Source organism: Ornithorhynchus anatinus, chromosome 10 (genome assembly GCF_004115215.2).
Source record: "Ornithorhynchus anatinus isolate Pmale09 chromosome 10, mOrnAna1.pri.v4, whole genome shotgun sequence".
NCBI classification, from domain to species: domain Eukaryota; kingdom Metazoa; phylum Chordata; class Mammalia; order Monotremata; family Ornithorhynchidae; genus Ornithorhynchus; species Ornithorhynchus anatinus.
This window is the reverse complement of record NC_041737.1, coordinates 17853171-17873625: the sequence shown is the minus strand read 5'-3', so window position 1 is coordinate 17873625 and position 20455 is coordinate 17853171. Positions and strand designations below refer to the sequence as shown.

At 38.0% G+C, this 20455-nt stretch overlaps 1 protein-coding gene across 1 annotated transcript in view; it reads left to right on the top strand.

The window, feature by feature from the left end:
- Nucleotides 1-20455, top strand: part of EFNB2 (ephrin B2) — a 46802-nt gene that overhangs the window by 9153 nt on the left and 17194 nt on the right. The window contains exon 2 of the mRNA XM_007667986.3: nt 12524-12807. Coding sequence (XP_007666176.2) covers nt 12524-12807 — 284 coding nt within the window. The remainder of the gene's footprint in view (nt 1-12523; nt 12808-20455) is intronic.

Sequence of the window (20455 nt, the reverse complement as noted above, 5' to 3'; positions counted from 1 at the left end):
TAAATAGTTTTACCGTTTCTATTCTACAAATCAAATAAGTATTTTTAGAAATAAGGTACATACATGTTCAGCATACTGGGGATGAATAAGTGTCGTACCACAAATTTTGAAAATGTCATTGAATTTCTTAATTACTGCATCTGTACATCGTAACAAAGCTATCCCCTGCATTTTTCTTGGAACGAAATTCTATCAGCTACTTTTACTGAGAGAGAACTCTGCAGTAACTACTTCTAGTGAGCTCATTCCTTAATTTTCACCTGCTGAATTTTTTCACGAACGAAATGCATTAAGACAAATCATTAACAGAATCGAGCACCTATGTTTGGAGAACTATACTATTCACGGACTGCAATAAAGTACAGAGGTAATAGAATACACTGTCCTATCCTTCCAAGTAAATAAGCAAGCCCTTTTCTTCTCCATTTTTTTTTTAACCTCTGTTCTGTGGATAATCCTCTGGATCATAATCAGTTCTGGGCTAGAGCAAAGGGCGGTATGGGAGATCTGGGTGGGCATCTGCACTGACGGAGGGGACGTTAGAGGTACAAAGCCTCCCCAAGTCTAGGCAAGTAGCCCCCCTGCAAACAATGCAGTCCATTGGGCAACTGAGCAAAAAAGGCTAGTTGTCTGGTGCACTGCATGGATTCCTTTGGTGTCAGAGAAAAAGCGCTTCCTGGCGGGGGTCCCTGACCTTGGTCTCCCAGTGGTATTCAGAGGAGACTCTTCACTCACCTGCTCAGGCCAGGCTTGGGATTCCTCTTAGGGAGTGGCCCTACCGTGGGATCAGGGTAAAAGCCATCTTAAGGTAACACTGACTTTTGGCAGGAGGAGTCTTAGGCCGAACAGAAGCAATTAGCCCGGGTGGCAACAGTACAGACCTGGGAACTCAACTCTCCTTACTCAGGCCAGCTTGCGGTGAAACTATCGTGAGTTTGCGACCTTGATTCTTGGTACTACTTTCTAGTCAATTCTAATAGCAGCTTAACTTGGTGTTTGAGGTAAAGGTAGTAGGGGTGAATTTGTTCTTAGCTAGTAGAATCTGCATTTAAGGTCAACACTTTTCAGGAACAATCTATGGTATAATGTTGCTTTCTTGTTTACCAAGTCCATGATCTGCCAGCTAGGCCCAAAGTGGTCCAGGTTGTTTTCAGAGACTGTTATCCTCTCTATTTACCTATTTATAGGGTAGTGATCCAGATGAACTGTCTTTAGGAAACTTGATGAAGGAGGAGGAATAGTGAAAATTTGAGTTGAACTAGAGCCAAATACCCTATAAAAACTCATAAAATTATTAATACTGAAATAATTTTCCCTTGACAATCACTGGGAATAATAGACTGCTTGGCCTACTCAAGAGTGTGTGTGTATGTGTATCTATACAGATAAAAATGAACTCCCAGAATTTTGTGGCCATCCTAATTCTCACTCCTGGATGTGTCCTCTGGGGGAAGAAAAAAATCCAATTTTAAGTTTGTACACTGCAACTTGTTTTTGGAAACCAACATCCATTTAGCACAGTGATTTTTCTACTGCTTAATACCGTTCCTCTGTCATAAAAATCCCTAGCAGGCAGATTGACAGTTTGTTCGGTTAATCGTTCTTGACATCACTTTATGCCTCTTTTTCTATAATGTTTGGTTGTTTCTAAATACCCCTTTTTTAAGGTGGCATTAACTCCTTACGTACTTAATAGAAGTAGAAGTAATTATTTGACATTTATTGCCATGAGAAATGGTAATAACTTTGTCCCCTTGTCTAGTGCTGTACTTATATGAAATAATATTTGATCCATCTTCTCTTGTGGAGAGGAAGTCAGATTAGCAATGACGTTTGGTTAGGCCCTGGGATTCCTGATATAAAGGCTAAGGAGATAGTATGACATCTTTTTTAAAGTCTACTCACTATTAAATGCCATTTTATTTTGGATTTTGGGAATGCTGCCAGCTGCCAGCTTGTCAGAGCTGAGAAGCCTCAAATCAAGTCCAGGCCTATTTCTACAGCGAACTAGAATCCTGGCTTCTTGCCTGTGGATTCATTCAATACAGCCCATCTGGCTTTTGATGTTCTGCAAGTTTGAAGCAGTTTGTTTAAGGAAGCTATGCAGTGAAGACTGGAGAACCTCTCTGTCTCCATACATGCTGTAGTTTTGACGCTCTGCATTTTCATTATCATTCGAGCTTGCCATCTGCTTACCTATTGCTGGAGCAGCAGTCGGTCTCTATACCTGACTGGATAAAAATGTGAATTTGGAGTAAGAAGCATCTTAACTCCTTTTGGGGCTCCGAAATCCCAAATGCTTTACTGTCTGCATCTCTGTTGCTTGCTTCATGTTTAATTAATTTCAGTTTAGTAGCAGTCTGGCTTAATCACTCTGAAGTACTTAACCTTTGTTTTTGTCAAAGTAATTCTGGGCTTCATACGTTCACTTAGGGAGGCAACAAAATTACCATGCAGTTTGAAAGCATACCCTTAGTGGATTACTTGCATCAAGAATGAGAACTTTTAAAAGTCAGATTTTTTTTTTTCATTTCAACATCCAACAATGTCCTAACAAAACTTGGTGACATTTTTCTCACGTATGTTTCCAATACAAATTTTTTAAGCTGCATATAAAAAGTACATTGAGAAGATTTGTGGTGAAATGACCTGAAAATATCTGCCCCTCCCCGCCCACAGACTTTAGCTCTATTGTGTCTTATCAAAGATGTGTAAATCCCATTTCTTTAATTTTGCAATGTTACAATACAGTACTGTGTATCACAGACTCTGACGGCATGATTTGGAAGTTCTTTTCATCTCTATGGTTTCCTTACTCAGGCAAATGGAATGAAGTACTTTCTCCTAACAACTGAGAACCAGCTGAAAATTCTCTCTGAATTTTTTTTAAAATATAAGATGTAGTCACATTTTGTAAGCGCCTCGCCTATAAATAACAAGAGTTCCCCACCTTCTTTTATGGACTTTTGCATGGAACATGGTTTGGAACAAGACTGTACAGGTGCAAACAAATTACAGTTGAGTAAGAGACGACTGTAAATTCTCTTCATCGGTGCATGACGAAAGATAACATAGTAGAACATGGTATGAATGAAATCATCCATTTTTGTTGTCCATCCCACCTGCTTGCCTACTTTGTTTTTACCTTTACGGTCTTGTTTCAGAGATCCAGGTTGAGAGCCTGGCTTTTGGCAGGTGCCAGCTGGTCTCTGTTAATTTAAGTCAATTTTTTTTTTCCTCTTGGGGCGTTGGTTCTGCAACTTTTCAAGGGTGTTATAATTTTCATCATAAGCTTTTAGGGTCTTGCAGCTGCTTTCAAGTGAGGCAGGTTTTTATTGCCCTGCAATCACTGTTCACATTTTTTCTAAAGTCTCAAACAATTTCCCCTTTCTGGAAGAGTGAAAAATAATGTTTTCAATAATTTAAAAAATTATCTGTGAGAGTCACATTCTTTCGGTATCATGACAGTAGGAGAAAGCACCGACATTAATATCAATGGAATCTACTTTCATTCCAGTAAAGACTCAACTGTGCCATGCTATAGGCAGTGAAATGTAATATTATTGTGATTTGTTTAGTAATTGTGGAATAACAGAGGAAATGGAGAAAGTTTAAATATATGTGTACCCCATAGTGCATGGATTTTGTCAAATAAGAAAGGAGATTATTGGGGCAAAGAGTGTTCCCTCTGGCTCTGTCATTATGAATTAGGGTTTAGTAAATACTAGTCTGTTGATTGCAGATAAATTACTTTTCACATACCTCATAACTATATATGGTTTGTTTACTCTCTCTCACACACACACACACACACACACACACACACCCATCCCCGCTTCCCCTCCCCCCCCCCCCCCCAAAATCTCCTGAAGTAGCTGAAATGAGGGCTTGTCAAACTGGTTTGTGGCCTTTATGCTCTAAGTGCATTTGAACCCCTGGTCTTATCTTTCCTTTTCTCAAATATTTTGCTCATCATTGCGTGAAGTTTGGTTTGAAATGTACACCCTCACTTTTAGGGCTGGGATTCCTAATACTTTAATGGCTTCAAACTGGATAACCCCTTACTACCCCCTTTCTTTTCCAAGAATGAACCAGGTTCAAGTTGCACATGATCTTTGTTTTAGAAAAATGGCAAAGAGGGGCACCTGTAAAAACAAGCAATTGTTCCAATACATACACATTTGGATTAAGGCAGGGGATGCCAATTGAATCTTCCAATTACTGCCTTGTTTCTTGGCTGTTTAAAGTCAGTGAGAAGATAGAGTGCTAGCAGTTGCTCGAAGTGAAGGTAATTGCTGGATACACCAAGAACAGTATCTGGTAACCTAGTTCTATATAACTTAATACCCTGTAACTGCCCCCCGCCCCTTGTCTCCCAGGTTTTCAAACAGCATGTTTGTGCAGAAAACTGTTCTGAAGTTAGAGTGCAAAAGGGGGCAGTAAAGTGCTATCCAAAAAAATGTTGATTCTTTTTTCCCAGGGAACTCTTATGGTAGATATTATAGTCCTCCTTAGGTCTCTGACTTGGTTATTTGCATTAAAATAAAAATTTCATGACTGTTTTTTGGCATTTAGTGATTCTAAGTGTTAGAAGCAATTTAGATTAAACCAAAGCAACAAAAGACTGAATATCTTGCACGAATGTGAGGTGTGCCATCAAACTGGAATCATTATGAATATGGCCTCCTTTCTTAAGAGTATTCCCCTACAGAGTGTTTCTGAAAGCCAGATGAACACAGTCCTCTTGTTTTGTGTTTTAGCAGTGTTACATCTCTGTGAAAACCAAACAAGAAAAAGGCAACTTTTAGGTTGTTAATGCCCCGTTGAAGTACTGAGATGTGTAGTGGTGTCATGGGTCAAGAGTTGGGCTCTTATCCAGAGTAGCATGCATCATTTATCAAGAGGTAACTAGAAAGAACAACTAATTACAATGCACCTACAGAGAGTTTTCCCATTCACAAATTCTACAGCATAACCAATTTACATTGTCTAGCTTCTGTTCTTTTTGCCTCTGGCATTTAATAAAAGCACAGAGATTTTTTTTTCTCCTGAACTGCAATAAATTGCAGGTGTTTGAAGATTCAATATTGGAAGCAAGCGAATATACTAACAGAGCTAAAGTTTGCCAACTTCTGTGTTAAATCCCGGCATTGAAACGGGTGAGACTTCAGTTTGCTAGAAATATTTTGTAACTGATTAACCCAGATTTAAGAGCTAGTCTCATCTCTTCAGTGTTTTCAGTTACTAGATCTGATATATAACATATCTGTTTCAGTTTGGTACCAGAAATTAGTTCATTTAGTAGGCCAGAATTCTGTTTTATGGAACGAAAAAGTTTACTTTGCAGTGATCATTTAAAACATAGAGATCTAAAGCTTATGATTTGTGGAAATTCTGTTCTCAAAACTTACTAGTTTCAGTTTGAAAAGAAATAAAAGCTGCATGAAACAAAAGACGTTGGTATATTTTGGTGCAGCCTAGGTACTGCAGCGTGGCTTAGTGGAAAGAGCCCGGGCTTTGGAGTCAGAGGTCATGGGTTCGAATCCTGGCTCGGCCACTTGTCAGCTGTGTGATCGTGGGCAAGTCACTTCACTTCTCTGTGCCTCAGTTACCTCATCTGTAAAATGGGGATGAAGACTGTGAGCCCCACGTGGGACAACCTGATTCCCCTGTGTCTACCCCAGCGCTTAGAACAGTGCTCTGCATATAGTAAGCACTTAACAAATACCAACAAATACCAACATTAGGTACGTTTTAAACTATTTATATGGAGCAGCAAGACAGATATATTTCCAAAAGTATTATGTTTGACACAGTTTAAAGTCTTGTTGGCAACTAGTTAAAATTTGCAAATAGCTTGAGATATATGTATACATATATATTCTGTAAATGAAAAAGCATCTGAACACAGAGTGCTCAAGTCTAATAAAAATATTCATTTTAAAAATATATATCCTCATGTAATAATATGCCCTGGTGGCAGCGGCAACAAGATATTGCCTTGCTGGGAGAGGCTCATCCCTGGTCCTTGTGTACCATCTTTGTGGTATCCAGATATCTTGCTTCTGTTTGTTGGTATCACTATTCTCTCGGTATAATGGTGAAAACGATCTTGAAAGGCATCACTAGGGAACAGAGTGGCAGAGGGAAAGCAGAAAAGGGCACAGTAGATGTGACCTGCCTGCTGTGTGACCTTGGACAAGTCACTAACTTCTCTGTTCCTCAGTTTTTTCTTCTGTGAAATGGGGATTCAATTCCTGTTTACCCTCTTATTTGTACTGTGAGCCCCATGTGGAACAGGGACTGTGTCCTACTTGATTATCTTGTATATGCCCCAGTGCTTAATAAAGTACTTGGCACATAGAGTTTAACAAATACTATATAAGAATAATAATTACCATTACCACCAACTTAGTCTAATGTCCTCTTACACAGTAGGAAGTGGGAGAGTGGTCAGATTCTGGAATACCCACTCAAATGAGTTGACAGCTTCATCCTAGCTTCAAGGTTTGGGTGGGTGTCCGTCCGTGTCCCCCTCCAGTTTCAGAAGTGAGCATGTTATAGTCACATTCCTTAATGTTGTTAGCCTGATTTGCACTTTAATAGTATGGAAGTATAGACATACATTATATCAATCGCTTTCACTTGTGACTTTTTTTTTTATTTGACAGTGTGCTGGTCAGAAATGCCTAAAGTATATGCTTTTCATTGACTTTGAAATTAAATTTTGCTTTTTTTCCTAATTTTGGAATGTTATATTTATTTTTCAGTATTATTACATAGCTAATGATTTCATTATCGGGTGAATGCTACGTAGTGTTAATATTGATTACATTAAAAAAATAGCTTGTGCATAGCATTGCATCACGGCTGCTGAGGAAGAGATATTTAAATAAGGCTCTTAAAGTGCATTTCCATGGAACTCATCCATTATTTAACTTGTAGTGTCCACTGATTTTTTTTTTAATATGTGCCTGTCAAAATTAGTTATGGTAAGCCCAGAAATTTGCCACTTCTACTCCTGTTTTAAGCTACAGCTTGGGACAGCAGAGAGCTGTTACCTTTGCAAAGTGGGACAGGAATTGTCTGATTTGATTATTTTGTATGCATTTCAGTGCTTAGCCCAGTGCTTGGAACAAAGAAAGCACATAATAGTAATAATAGTTAGAGGACAAGTAAAATGACACTGACAGGTTGTCTCCCACCTTGGCATGCTGTCTATTGCTATTTTCTCAATCAGTCATATTTACTAAGCGCTTACTGTGTGCAGAGCACTGTACTAAGCACTTGTGAGAGTACATTATAACAGCTGGTAGACATGATCCCTGCCTACAAGGAGCATCTTATCAAGGCACTCTGTGATTGCAGAGTTGGATCTTGGCTGTTTTCTTGGGAATCCAGAAATGTTATTGTAACAAACATCACCACCACATCCACCTTCTAGACTTACTAGGTTTTACGTGTGTTCATGGAATGTAAGAAACCTAAACGGCAAAGGTTAGTCCCTTTTTAAAATGTGTACGTAGGAATCCATATTTTGGGATAGGACAATTTGAAATTTTAAAGAATACAGTCAATTCCCTATCCTGCCAAACTCAGAACTGTCATAAGTAATAATTATTAATCAAGTCTGGATACAGTTGCATACTCCAGGAGTGAAAGGTCTTGTTCGTAAATACTTAGGGTAGTGTCTATGCAGTTATTCCTTCATTCAATCATATTTATTGAGCACTTACTGTGTGCAGAGCACTGTACTAAGCACTTGGAAAGTACAATTCAGCAACAGAGACAATCCCTTCCCAACAACAGTCTCACAGTCTAGGAGGAGGAGACAGACATCAAAATAAGTAAACAGCATCAATAGCATCATTATAAATAAATAGAATTATAGGTATATGCACATACTTAATAAAATAAATAGAATAATAAACGTGTACATATATACATAAGTGCTGGGGGTTAGGGGCTGGAGCAGAAGGAGGGAGTCGGGAAGATGGGGATGGGAGGAGCAGAGGAAAAGGGTGGCTTAGTCTGGGAAGGCCTCTTGGAGGAGGTGAGGTTTCAGTAGGGCTTTGAAGGGGAGAAGTGTGCTAGTTTGGCGGATATGAGGAGGGAAGTCATTCCAGGCCAGAGGTAGAATGTGGGCCAGGGTCAATGGTGGGACAGGCGAGAATGAGGCACAGTGAGAAGGTTGGCACCAGAGGAGTGGAGTGTGCAGAAGGAGAGAAAGCAGGTGAAGTAAGAAGGGACAAGGTGATGGAGAGCTTTGAAGTCAATAGTGAGGAGTTTTTGCTTGATATGAAGGTTGATAGGCAACCACTGGAGATTTTTGAGCAGGGGTGGTGACATGCCCAGAGCGTTTCTGTAGAAAGATAATATGGGTAGCGGAGTGAAATATGGACTGAAGTGGGGACAGACTGGAGGTTGGGAGATCAGAAAGGATGCTGATGCAGTAGTCCAGTCGGGAAATAAGTGATTATATTAACAAGGTAGCGGTTTGTATGGAGAGGAAAGGGCAGATCAGGGATTGGGCACTCTCCTTCCCCCCAGACACACACGCACATGCGGAGTTCACAGAAAAGGTACAGAAGTGCATACACAGATGAGGCTATCCAAACAGAGTTCTTCATCTTTCATCAGCCCAATAATAGAAGGGCTAAAGAGATTAGCTTTAGGCAAATAAAGAAGGCCACAAGCAAATTTATCATCCTTTTCTTAATTATGTTTTTTTTTATTACATCCTTCAGGGCACAAAGAACAGAATATTGAGCCATTGTTAAATTTGCTAAGCACCTTATGTTTGTCTGCCATTTTTTAGTGCCCTCAGTGACTTACAGCAAGAAACATAACTTGGCTTACTAATAATCAGTTTTTAGTGTAGAAAATCCATTGTCATGGAATGCATTGTGAAAATGCTCAGTGCAAAACAAATTCAGTGAGCAGTTATCTTCCTAAGCACTTCTGAAGGTTCCTTCTGGTACATCACAAGAAAACAATGAGTTTGTGTGTGTGTGTGTGTGTGTGTAAATTAACAGATGTAAAAATGTGCTAAGAAATTTGATTTAGGCATTTCTAGGCACATCTTAAATAATCCATTGCCTTTGCACTAGAACACCGTTGTCCATAAATGGACAACAAAGTCACTTTAGTAAGGTGCCAACCACCTTAGGTCAGGGTCTAGTTCGCAATATAAAGCTAATATTTTTAGGAAATGGAGCCCACTTATTTGCATATGCATGAATCTTTTGGTGGACAAATGGAGAATGTCCCAAGATTGCATTCTTTTCTTTTTGTGTATTATAGTAAACCAGTCTATCTGGTCCTTGTGATTTTTTTTGTTTTGTTTGGGGTGGTTTTTTTTATTACAGCCCTTAGGGGACCCAGTAAAACTGTGGCTGTATTTTTATAAAGCTGGTTTAAGTTGTCTCCTTTTAAAGGCTATCTCACCACTCCAGTCAGAGAATTGCTCCTTGGCAGGAGGCATGAAACACAGAATGTTCATGAGACACTAGGCCAATCAGCATAGCAGATCTCATTTTTCTTGAGTTGTTTCAAAATTGTGCCATTAAACCTTCCCAAATAACTACTTTCTAAATATGGAAAAGAGGTTTCGGTAAGCGGGGAGATTGCCCCAATCAGTAGTGTTGATTGAGCACTTACTGTGCGCACAGCACTATACTAACCCCTTTGAAGAGTATAATGCTGATATTCTAGCTAATGTCCTCATCTTTGTTGTTTAATGCTGTTTTCATTTTTACCCAATGTTATTGTGTAACCCTGCTCAAATATTAATCTTTAGTAGATGTCAGAGACATCCAGCCTTTCGATTCTGAATTCCTAATTCAGTGGCCATTGTGAATTTCTGTGGTGGGAGAAAAGCAATTGATGAGAATCACAGTTCATAGATTCCATCAATGTATTCATTCCAGCGGAACAGCATTTCCAAAAGGAATGAACTAAATTCTAAACCCTCCATCAAGAAAATACCATGAGAATGCTACTTTTAGGATTTTAAATATGGTTCCTAATTAATCTTTTAATCTTCAAAGCTAATGCTGAAATTTGGCTTGGGGAAGGGATTGATAAGGTTCTGTTGCAGATGACACTAATAGGAATATTTTTCAGTCAATTATAATGAGAATTTTTGCAAATGGCAGGTATATAACCAAAGTAGATAAGTTGTCTTTATATATGCTCATCTACACGAAATACTGTAAAATCTGTGTGGAGTAGGCTCAGGCACCAGTAAGTGGCCAGACTGAACCTGCAAGATTTAGGAGTGGAGTAGAGCTCTCCTATTCACTCAGACTTCTTCCCACATTCTGGGATTTTTCTGCCTGAGTGGGAGAGTATTAAGAGGTAGTGACTGTACATACATAGGACACCAGCCTGAAAGCTCTGTGTCCTTTAAATGCACATACCAGTTTTCTGGCATCCTTCATTAAGTGTTTTGTGGTGATTGACTTTATGAAAAATCAGTAAGTCACACAGAGCTCCCAAAAGCTAGAGTATAAATCCAATTTATTGACCTAATGACTCGGGAGGAAAAGCACTTGGCTTGCATTTTTATGGTAGTTAAGTGCTTATTGTGTTAAACACTGTTCTAAGTGCTAGAGTATGAACAAGTTAATTAGATCAGACACCATCTCTGTTCCACACAGGGCTCACAGCCGAGGTAGGAGGGAGAACAGGTATTTAATCCCCATTTTACAGTTGATGAAACTGAGACACAGAAAAGTCATTTGCCCAAGGTCACACAGTAAGCAGTTGGCAGAGGCGGAATTAGATCCCAGATCCTCCAACTCCCAGGCCTGTGCTCTTTCCACTACAACATGCTGCTAAAGAGTAGTGTGTAGTAGGTATCAGAAAGCTTAATTTTCTTGTGACTTTTTTTTCCAAGCCTGTGCTAGTGTAGTTTTAAGAACGTATTTCCATTTATCTTCCAAAATTATGTGCCTCTGGATGTTGGATTTCTAAAAGTTGTTTGTAATTATTTTATGATGATTTTGGTTCTTTCTGCAGAAGGGTTTTTGAATTAGGTCATCAATTTATAACCCAGTTCACTTCTAACTCAGAGAAAATAATGCTTGTCTTTCTCTGCAAGAGTTCATGTAAATTTAGAAAAAAAGAGCTATGGAATGAAATAGCATAGAAAGAGTGGCACATTGGCATACCCAACATGCATTTTTCCTGTCATGAAATTGCATTTTTTAATAAACCTGTAATTATTTTTTTTCTTTGTCATGTTACATGCTGTTTCATAACCTGAATACTGGATTTACAAAGCCTTCAGAATAAAATTAATGCCATTCATTAGTATGAATTATAAGCTTATCCTTAGTAGTAGTGGAGCCAAGCAATTCCCCAGTTATGGATTTGAAATTTGGGGCATCCCATTATGCTCTTCTCATAACCATTAGAGTATCTTGGCCCAATAATAATCATTGCTGGTGGGCTTCTCCTCTTAAATAAAGGGTTGTCTTGGAGGGATTCAAGGCTTAAAGCTTTGTTCCCAGGCTTTAATATTTTAATGAGCTCTCAGACTTGGCTGCTTAGAATTGAGCTGGGATTTTTAAGTGGTGTTTAAGGTTAGTACTTATGGAAGGATGTTCATTAGGAAACTCTTGTTTCAGTTTCTCAGGACAGCTCTCTATTAAGGACGATCTTTCCAGCAGTATGACTGGCCAAGAAGAGGGATGAGGGGAGAGAGAGAGAGAGATGCTTTCTGCTCAGGGCATTAGGAGATATATCAGTAGCCCTTGTAAAGACTTGCTTCTAAGCATTAATTGGAGCAAATTCATCTTAAGGAAAAAAGATTAGTACTACAGCAGGACAGTAGCTGTTGTCCTCACAAGAAGAGGACTCTTCATTTCGCAGCTGAATCAATATCAAAGCTAATTATTTCTATTTATCTTTTACTGTTCTGTAAGACACTTCTTTTGTTCGACGTCACCATAAAAAAATACTGTTTGATCAATGACTGACTAATTATGATAAGTAATTTGAAACATTCTTGATGAAACTTGTCTGTTAATTAACTTCCAACAGCAAATGGAAAATAACAAAACAAGTGTTAGACCATCCCTGAGATTGATGAAATCTTTGCATGGTATCCCTTGTGTATTAAAGCTGCCAAATGGTTAAAAAAACAAATAGGTGGGAAGATCTGACTCACATCAGAGAAAAAGTTCTTGCAAAGTTACACAAAGAGTTACTGAAACACTGCAAGTGAAGAGGTGGGGAAGGAATTACAGCAAAGCTGATCACACCTCTAGTCAAAGGGTGTGTTTGCTTTTCTCAAAAAGAAAAAGAAAAAAACAAAAACCCCACACTTAGTTCCTAAAACCCCAGCAGTAGAATTAGCCTGTTGGTAGTCTGAACAAATCAAGTTAAACTGTGGTCCATATTTTGCTTGCTAATTTACCACTCCAAACAAGCAGAGTATCTGGTTATATGTGGCATTGTGTAGCTGTCTTTTAATTTTTTCCATTCATCTCACTTGTCTTTCTTTTGGTTCTTTCAGGTTTCTACCAGGACAAGGACTGGTACTATATCCACAGATAGGAGACAAACTGGATATTATCTGCCCAAAGGTGGATTCTAAAACTGTTGGCCAATATGAATATTATAAGGTTTATATGGTTGATAAAGACCAAGCAGATCGATGCACTATTAAAAAGGACAACACACCTCTGCTCAACTGTGCCAAGCCAGACCAAGACGTTAAATTTACCATCAAGTTTCAAGAGTTCAGCCCCAACCTCTGGGGTTTAGAATTTCAGAGAAACAAAGATTATTACATTATATGTAAGTACAGAATATTGCAGTACAATTAATGAATTTTTAGAAGTAAACAAATTATGGGTTTGTGTGGTCTTAATTTTCTTTGAATAATGTTTTGTTAAGCTGGCGTTTAGAATACTTGACATTCCATTGCTTGCTTCCTGTATAGGGTCTACAGAATCAAAGTAGTATGAAATTTCTGTCAAATTCCAGAGGCAGGAAAGCTTGGCTTCAGCCTAAAGATTGGCAATGGATAATTTACCAAAATGAAGTCAGAAAAAATTAATCCATGTTGCCCTTGGTGCAAAGGCAGAGTTTTGAACAGAAATTCTGGGGAGCTAGTTGTTTGTTTTTTTTTAATGTCTGTTAAGTGAGCTAGGCATATTTCACACAGGTGCTTTCCCCCCATAATAGAAAGAGACGTCATCATGGGATTTTTCTATTGGGCGTGATCGTGCTAATAGACAAGATCATTTTCTGTTAATTTGAAAATCAAGATCCTGTATACACAGTTATTCAAGGACATTTTTTCTTTTTTTACTTTCTCATGCTTCTAAGAATATTAAGCTTTTCCTGGAAAGAAACATTTTTAAAACTACAAAGCAGTGGATGGAGTATAAGTCAGTCTAAAGCTATTCTAGTAGAGCTGAAAATCAACAGTATGATTAAAATAGCTTTTTTGTCTTCCCTGTTTATTTTGTTCCGTAGTTTTGCCCACCTTTCTACCTTGACACTCATTAGCATTCATAGTTATTGACAGGCTCGCTTACATGATTCCATATTCTGTATTTGGATGGGGTAGTTTGGAAGTGAGGCCTCAGAGAAGAATTTGACTGTGAGGCTAAAGGGGTTTGGAGTTTACTGGGTTCTTCCTGCTGCCATATTGCACAAACAAGGTAGAAAGAAGATGAACCTATCAGATTCTGAGTATAGGACCTCTGTTGTGCTGAGGCACAGCTTGATTTCAAGCTGTAATACTTTCTTTCTGGTATTCTCTCTCTTTTGCTCCTGCTCTTTCCAAAAGCTATCTCTCTTTATGTTTCCCTATTTCTTTTCTCTTCCCCCCCACTTCTAATTTAGCGTTCTACCTGACTCTGTTACCCTTCCGTTATTTATTCCCTGACTCTTTCTCTCTTACTTTCCCATCTTTTGTCATGTCATTCCTTTTCCTCCTCCTCCTTAACCCAGTTCTTCTGTTTTTCCTCTTATTTGTCAGGTTTCTTCCTGAAAGTTGGTGCAAGGGCAGAGTTTTGAACAGAAATCCTGGGGATCTATTTTTTTTTATATAGATTGTTCCCATTTCCCCAGCTCATCCTGTGTCACTGCAGGCAAATTATTTAAACTCTTTACCTCGGTTTCACTGTCTGCAGTGTGGAGATATTAAACCAGGATTCTGTAATGCCTATGCTGTTGGTTTGACCTAAATTGATCTTTCTGAAGCAGGACCAGAACCTTAATAAATCCTGAAGTTCCTTAATATTAAGAGCCTTCAATTGACCTGAAATTATTCTTAAACCATATTCTATGCAACGCATACACACCCCCACCCACCCACACACATTCTCTCTCTCTCTCTCTCTCTCTCTCTCTCTCTCTCTCTCTCTCTCTCTCTCTCTCCCTCTCCGTGCTCTTTATTCACTCATAATTCTTCTACTTGTTTCCTAGTCTTTGCAGTTTAGTGGGCCCATTCTCTAACCTTAAATAAAGTAAGAAGCAGATAAGTTTCGTTTAGGCCAAAATGATTGGCATAAATATTTTTAAAAGTTCAAGATGAGAGGGAAATAGTACTGAATAGGTAAGTGACCAATGACCAACTACTATAAAAATGGAATTAAAAATATCTCAAGATAACCAGGTCAGGAAAAAGTATCTGTACAAACAGGGCTAAGGACATTTTCCAACTGTGGAATGGACACGAGGTTAACAATGGCAAAGTGGTATTTTTTGAAATGGGGTCTTCTGATCAAATAGTAATTGTGAGTGTTAGCTTATATGAGATAACATGCCAATAATTGTGTGGTATAAAAATACCTCTGCTTCTCTAAATGACAGATACATTCAGAAGGAATGTATGAAGGAAAGTAGTATAAGTCAGAGTAGCTACAGTAGTCATAGCATTTTAATTATAACCTTCAACCATTGGCTGTAGCTTTCTCTGATGTCAGTTGGGTAATTTATGAATCAGTATTCTGAAAAGCTGTCTGAAAGCCTTCCATTTGCTCTGTGACTTAGTTGCACATGTGAGCAACATGGCCTAGTGAAAAGACCATAGACCTAGGAATCAGGGGATATGGTTCTAATCCTGGATTTTCCATTTCATTTATTCATTCAATCGTATTTATTGAGCACTTACTGTGTGCAGAGCACTGTACTAAGTGCTTGGAATGTAAAGTTTGGCAACAGATAGAGACAATCCCTGCCCAACAATGGGCTCACAGTCTCAAAGGGGGAGACAGACAGCAAAACAAAACAAGTTCCATTTACCTGTAGTATGACCTTGGGCAAGTCATTTGACCGCTGTGCTCAGTTCCCACCTATGTAAAATGGGGATTAAATACTGCTTCACCTACTGTGAGGCCCCTTTGGGACATAGACAGTACCTGAACTGATTATCTTAAATCTTCCCCTATTTGGCCCACAGTAAGCTTTTCGCAAGTACTAGAATTACTATTTTTACCCAAAACTGTGACTCTTGTGGAATACTATTTTAATATCTTTGTAAATCTTTCCATCCTTGATCACAAATGGAAAAAAAAAAAGTGATGGGAAGTATTCTTTGTTGGAAAGCACTGTAAAGTCTACAAATCCTATATCAAATCATTAGATTATGGTAGATCTGATTTTTTTTGTCCGTGACTTAGTCCTCTCCAAGAAGCGTGTGACCACACCATCACCATTCATCATCTAGTGCCAAATTGGAATTGCTAGAAATACGACACGGAGTACATTGGTGATTTTTCAAAGTAGCCAGGTGATAGAGAAGCGAGATTGCACTAATTAACTTGGTGCAATTTGCCAAGTAGGGGAAGTGTTTATAGACTCTCAAACTTTATTAGCAAAAACCCCCCAAAAACATATTAACAGTAACTTTCATCCCTGAACAAATCTTTTCCCTTCTACCCCCTCAAAAAATGGAGAACTACAAGATTGTTGCTGTGGGCCTTTCATTGTAGTGTTTAATCAATCAATTGTAATTATTGAGTGTTTCCTGCTTTTGAAGAAATAAGAACTCAGATGGAAAAATGCTCTCGTAAATCTAAATAAGACTTGTTTTCTTTCACACTACCACACACCCGTATTAGAAGGACTAGGAGGGGCAGAAATATCTGCCTTTTTGCATATTCTAAAAGGCAAGCAAAAAGCTGAATTTCCCATGAAGGTGCTTTTTTTGTACTTTTCTGAGAAAAGGGCTTTAGACTAGGTCACATTTGTGCATAAAACATTATTCTCCACATTGAAAATATTTCTTCTATTACCTTTCATTTGCTATCATCTTTTAATCGGTGTATCAAGAATAATTTATTCTTTATTCATTGAGATTTCCTTCCAAGAGCATATGATTTGCAAGAACTGGAGTAATCTGAAGTATTTGTTTTATAGTCAGTAATTCCTTTATGAATTTAAATTTATGACCAGCTTTTTTATTTTTAATTTTTAATAGGGACATGAGTAAGATTGGTTGTGTAATCCTTAAGAATGCAATTAAACTCTGGAAACTTAGATGTAACAAAAATTTTAGAGATTTTAAAAATTTGGTGCTCTTTAGTAATTCTTTAAGATCTAAGGTGTAAGGAGTACCTACAAAACTGCCTTAGGAAATGTTGTACTGAAGCCCCCATAAAACTTCATATCTCAGTTTCCTATAAGATGATCATTTGTTTTAACATCAACAAAGTGGAATACATAGCTTTCCCTAAATGTTTTATGTCATGGCACACTTATATAATAGGTCATGGATTTATATTACTTGCAAAAAAATCCTTAATTGGAATGGTCTAGTAGAATGCACTGCGGAAAGGCTTAATAGTTGGGTTTAAGTCTCTAAACAGTCCCTAGGAATATCAAGTTCCTTTGGATTAAAAAAAAAAGGAAGTAAAACACTTATTAATTAGACTTAATTGATAGGGTCCCTCAATCAATTGTATTTATTAATAATAATAATGATGGCATTTGTTAAGCGCTTACTATGTGCAAAGCATTGTTTAAGCGCTGGGGGGATACAAGGTGATCAGGTTGTCCCAGGTGGGGCTCACAGTCTTCATTCCCATTTTACAGATGAGGTAACTGAGGCTCAGGGAAGTTAAGTGACTTGCTCAAAGTCACACAGCTGACAACTGGTGGAGCCGGAATTAGAATCCATGACCTCTGACTCCCAAACCCGTGCTCTTTCCACTGAGCCACTCTGCTTCTCATATGAGCGCTTACTGTGTGCAGAATACTGTACTAAGCACTTGGGAGAGCACAATATACAGCTACATTCCCTGCCCATAATGAGTTTACAGCCCAGAGGGAGAAATGGGAATTAAAAAATTATGAATGGGAACATAACCCAGTCAATTGTCATGTCTTTCTTTTGTCTCTGATTTTTAAATGAGCGCTAATCTTTGTCTCCCCTTGGGATTTTAATTTTAATACTGTGTCTTTTCTCATGGGAAAAGTCTTCATTGGTAAAGAAGCATTCAGTCAATTGCCCTTGTCCTTATAGATTCAAATATGAAGAGCTGACTCGCTTCTGGAGTGAGTAGACAGAGCTAGGGAATGTTGAACACCTATAATCTCATATGAAAACCATATACAATATGAGGTATCAAGAGGTTTACAAGTTTGGATAATGTTGTACAATATAATTATAAGGCTTTCTTGCTTTATTGTCTCTGATTATTATAAATGCTTTCCTGTCCACTGTTTCTTACTTCCAGAAAGTGTTCACTGGAAGGGTACTTGATTTTGCCTAAGCATGTCAGTAAATCCATTTTAATTCCCAGTAGTTATTCAGGGGAAGAACGCTGAGATACGTATACTTTTTTTTCCCTATCCAGCAAAATGATTCAAGTGATTTGCCCACATTCCTGTTTTACTAAAAAATAATTCTGATGGAGTCAACAAGGCGATTAGATTTTTCAGTGAAGACTTAGTTAAGAAAGTTGTCCTGTCCATGGTAACTAAGATATGTTTTAAAATAACAGATTATTTCTTAATGTAGACTATCTGAAGTTTGATTTCTTACTCTACTGAGGAATTTGAAAATTTTCATCAACAAAATTACTACATGGCCATTCGAATATAAGCAAAGCTTATGAACACTAGGTTATTGAATGGAAACAAGGCTGATAGAGGGAGTCTTAATGTCTGCCTAGCTTCAAGTTACTAACAGAGCCTGTGGCCTGACAGCCTAATGGAGTCATGGTCCACTGGGATTTTGTCACGGACCACACAGGGTTTAGAAGAGAATAAGGCTATTTTAGATTGATGGTCTTTGTTCATATTCAATGGCATTACCTAGGCGATACTGACAGTTTATCTCATTTATAACTATACAGTGGTAGTATAGCAGGAAATCTCTAAGTACCACTTCTCTATTCCCAGGGGCCAAGAATGAAAGAACAGGATTATTCGGATTGTTAAAGGGATGGGACTGGTGAATCATAAAATCTTAAAAAAGAAAGCAACAAACCTCAAAATGAGTGTGAAAATGACAGGAAATGAAAAATAATTTCAAGGAAGAGAATAAAGAGAATTTTTCAGAATGAAAATGTTTTCAATATTTCAGAAGTACAGTGTGATAATTCCAGATTTATCACTTTAAAGGTTCATTTAGCTTTATAAATAATCTAACATTTGCAGAAACATGAGAATTCACAAGAAACCTTCAAAACATTTTCTTTATTAATCTACCATAAGGAATCAAATTAAGATGGAAGTGTTTTTTAAAAAATTACCTAATAATGCTATAGAAACACTCACAATATGAGTTTGTTTCAATTTCATTTGCAAGAAAAAAAAATCTTCCTTGAGTACCAGAATCTAGCGTGGCTCAGTGGAAAGAGCCTGGGCTTGGGAGTCAGAGGTCGTGGGTTCTAATCCCACCTCTGCCTCTTGCCAGCTGTGTGACTTTGGGCAAGTCACCTCATCTGTAAAATGGGGGTTAAAAATATGAGCCCCGTGTGGGACAACCTGCTCACCTTGTAACCCCCAGTGTCTAGAACAATGCTTTGCACATAGTAAGGGCTTAACAAATACCACCATTTTTTAATTTTAAAACCATGTTTTTGGTTTCCCATGAAAGAGAGTGGTAAAATACTTTTTCTTTTAAAATTTTTCTTGAGCATAAACATTAAAAGCAGTGTGACGTAGTGGAAAGAGCACTAATCCGTGATTTGCCCTTGACTTGCTTTGTGACCCTGGTCAAGTCACTTAACTTATCTGAGCTTCAGTTTCCTCATCTATAGAATGGGGATTCAGTACTTGTTCTCCCTGACCTCCCTGGTACAAGGACTGTACCCGATCTGATTAATTTGTATTTACCACAGCGTTTAGAATGATGCTTGATGCTTAGTAAGCACTTAACAAATGTTGTTATTATTGATATTAGCAAGAAAGAATTTATAAATATTTGATTTTAAAGTATAATGGCATCTGTGGCTCTACAACACAACTGTTCTTACTCATACAAGATTTTTATCAGTAAAAAGCTTAGAAGGTTCATAAAACTTTCCATTTTAAATGGAAATAATTAAACCAAAAGCACATAAAGCATGGGACTAATCTACTTGAAGCCAAAAAACTGGTCCTGGAATTCCGCTGAAGAATCCAGAACTTCTATATAATATGTATGATGCATAAAATGTGAAATTATGACCCTCTCCATCCCTTACTATCTCAGCAGTAGGGCAGCATATCATTAAAACCAGCTCCAAGGGTATATTCCATTACAACGTGAAAAAGTTCAGATGCAGTCTCAGTACTGAATTTTTATCTCATTAGACACCTTAAGTAAGACATTAAACCAATTTTTTCTCTCACTTGTCCATTCTTGTGTATCATCAGGCAAATGATGATGGTGGTGGTGGTGGTGATGAGGAATGATAAATTCTGATTTGCAAGACAGTTTGTGAAATTCTAGTTTAGAAAAATCTGTGGATGGTATTCAGTCTACATAGTGAAGAAATACATCTCTTCATTCCTTCCTCCCCCACAAAACGGCATACACATACAGCATGTAGAACTAAGCCAAACTATTGATTAACTCATCCAAGTACAACCTTTTGGAAATTATCTAGTGTAATTCATCAAATTGCAGAGGTATCTTACCACATGTGAATGGAGGATCATTATGTGATGTAAACAGCTGTATATGTTTGTAATGAAGCCTACTCTTGGTGTGTTTGATATAAAATCAGGAAATGATGGCATTCTTTTAGAGGAGCAGCATGTGGAAAATTGCTCTAGATTGTTGTAGTGGAGGTGAATCTCCTTTGAAAGGAAGGAGGATCATCTGTGGGGCAAACTCTGACTTGGATACTTTATTGGGGTGACTGCTGGACTCTAGATGGTCAAAGCAAGTAATGTCGTGTCCATCTAAAAACTATTATCGTGTGAGTGGCACATTTTCTCATCTGTAGTGTTATATTCTAACCTGTCAGTAGACATTAACCCAGTCAGTATTGAAGTC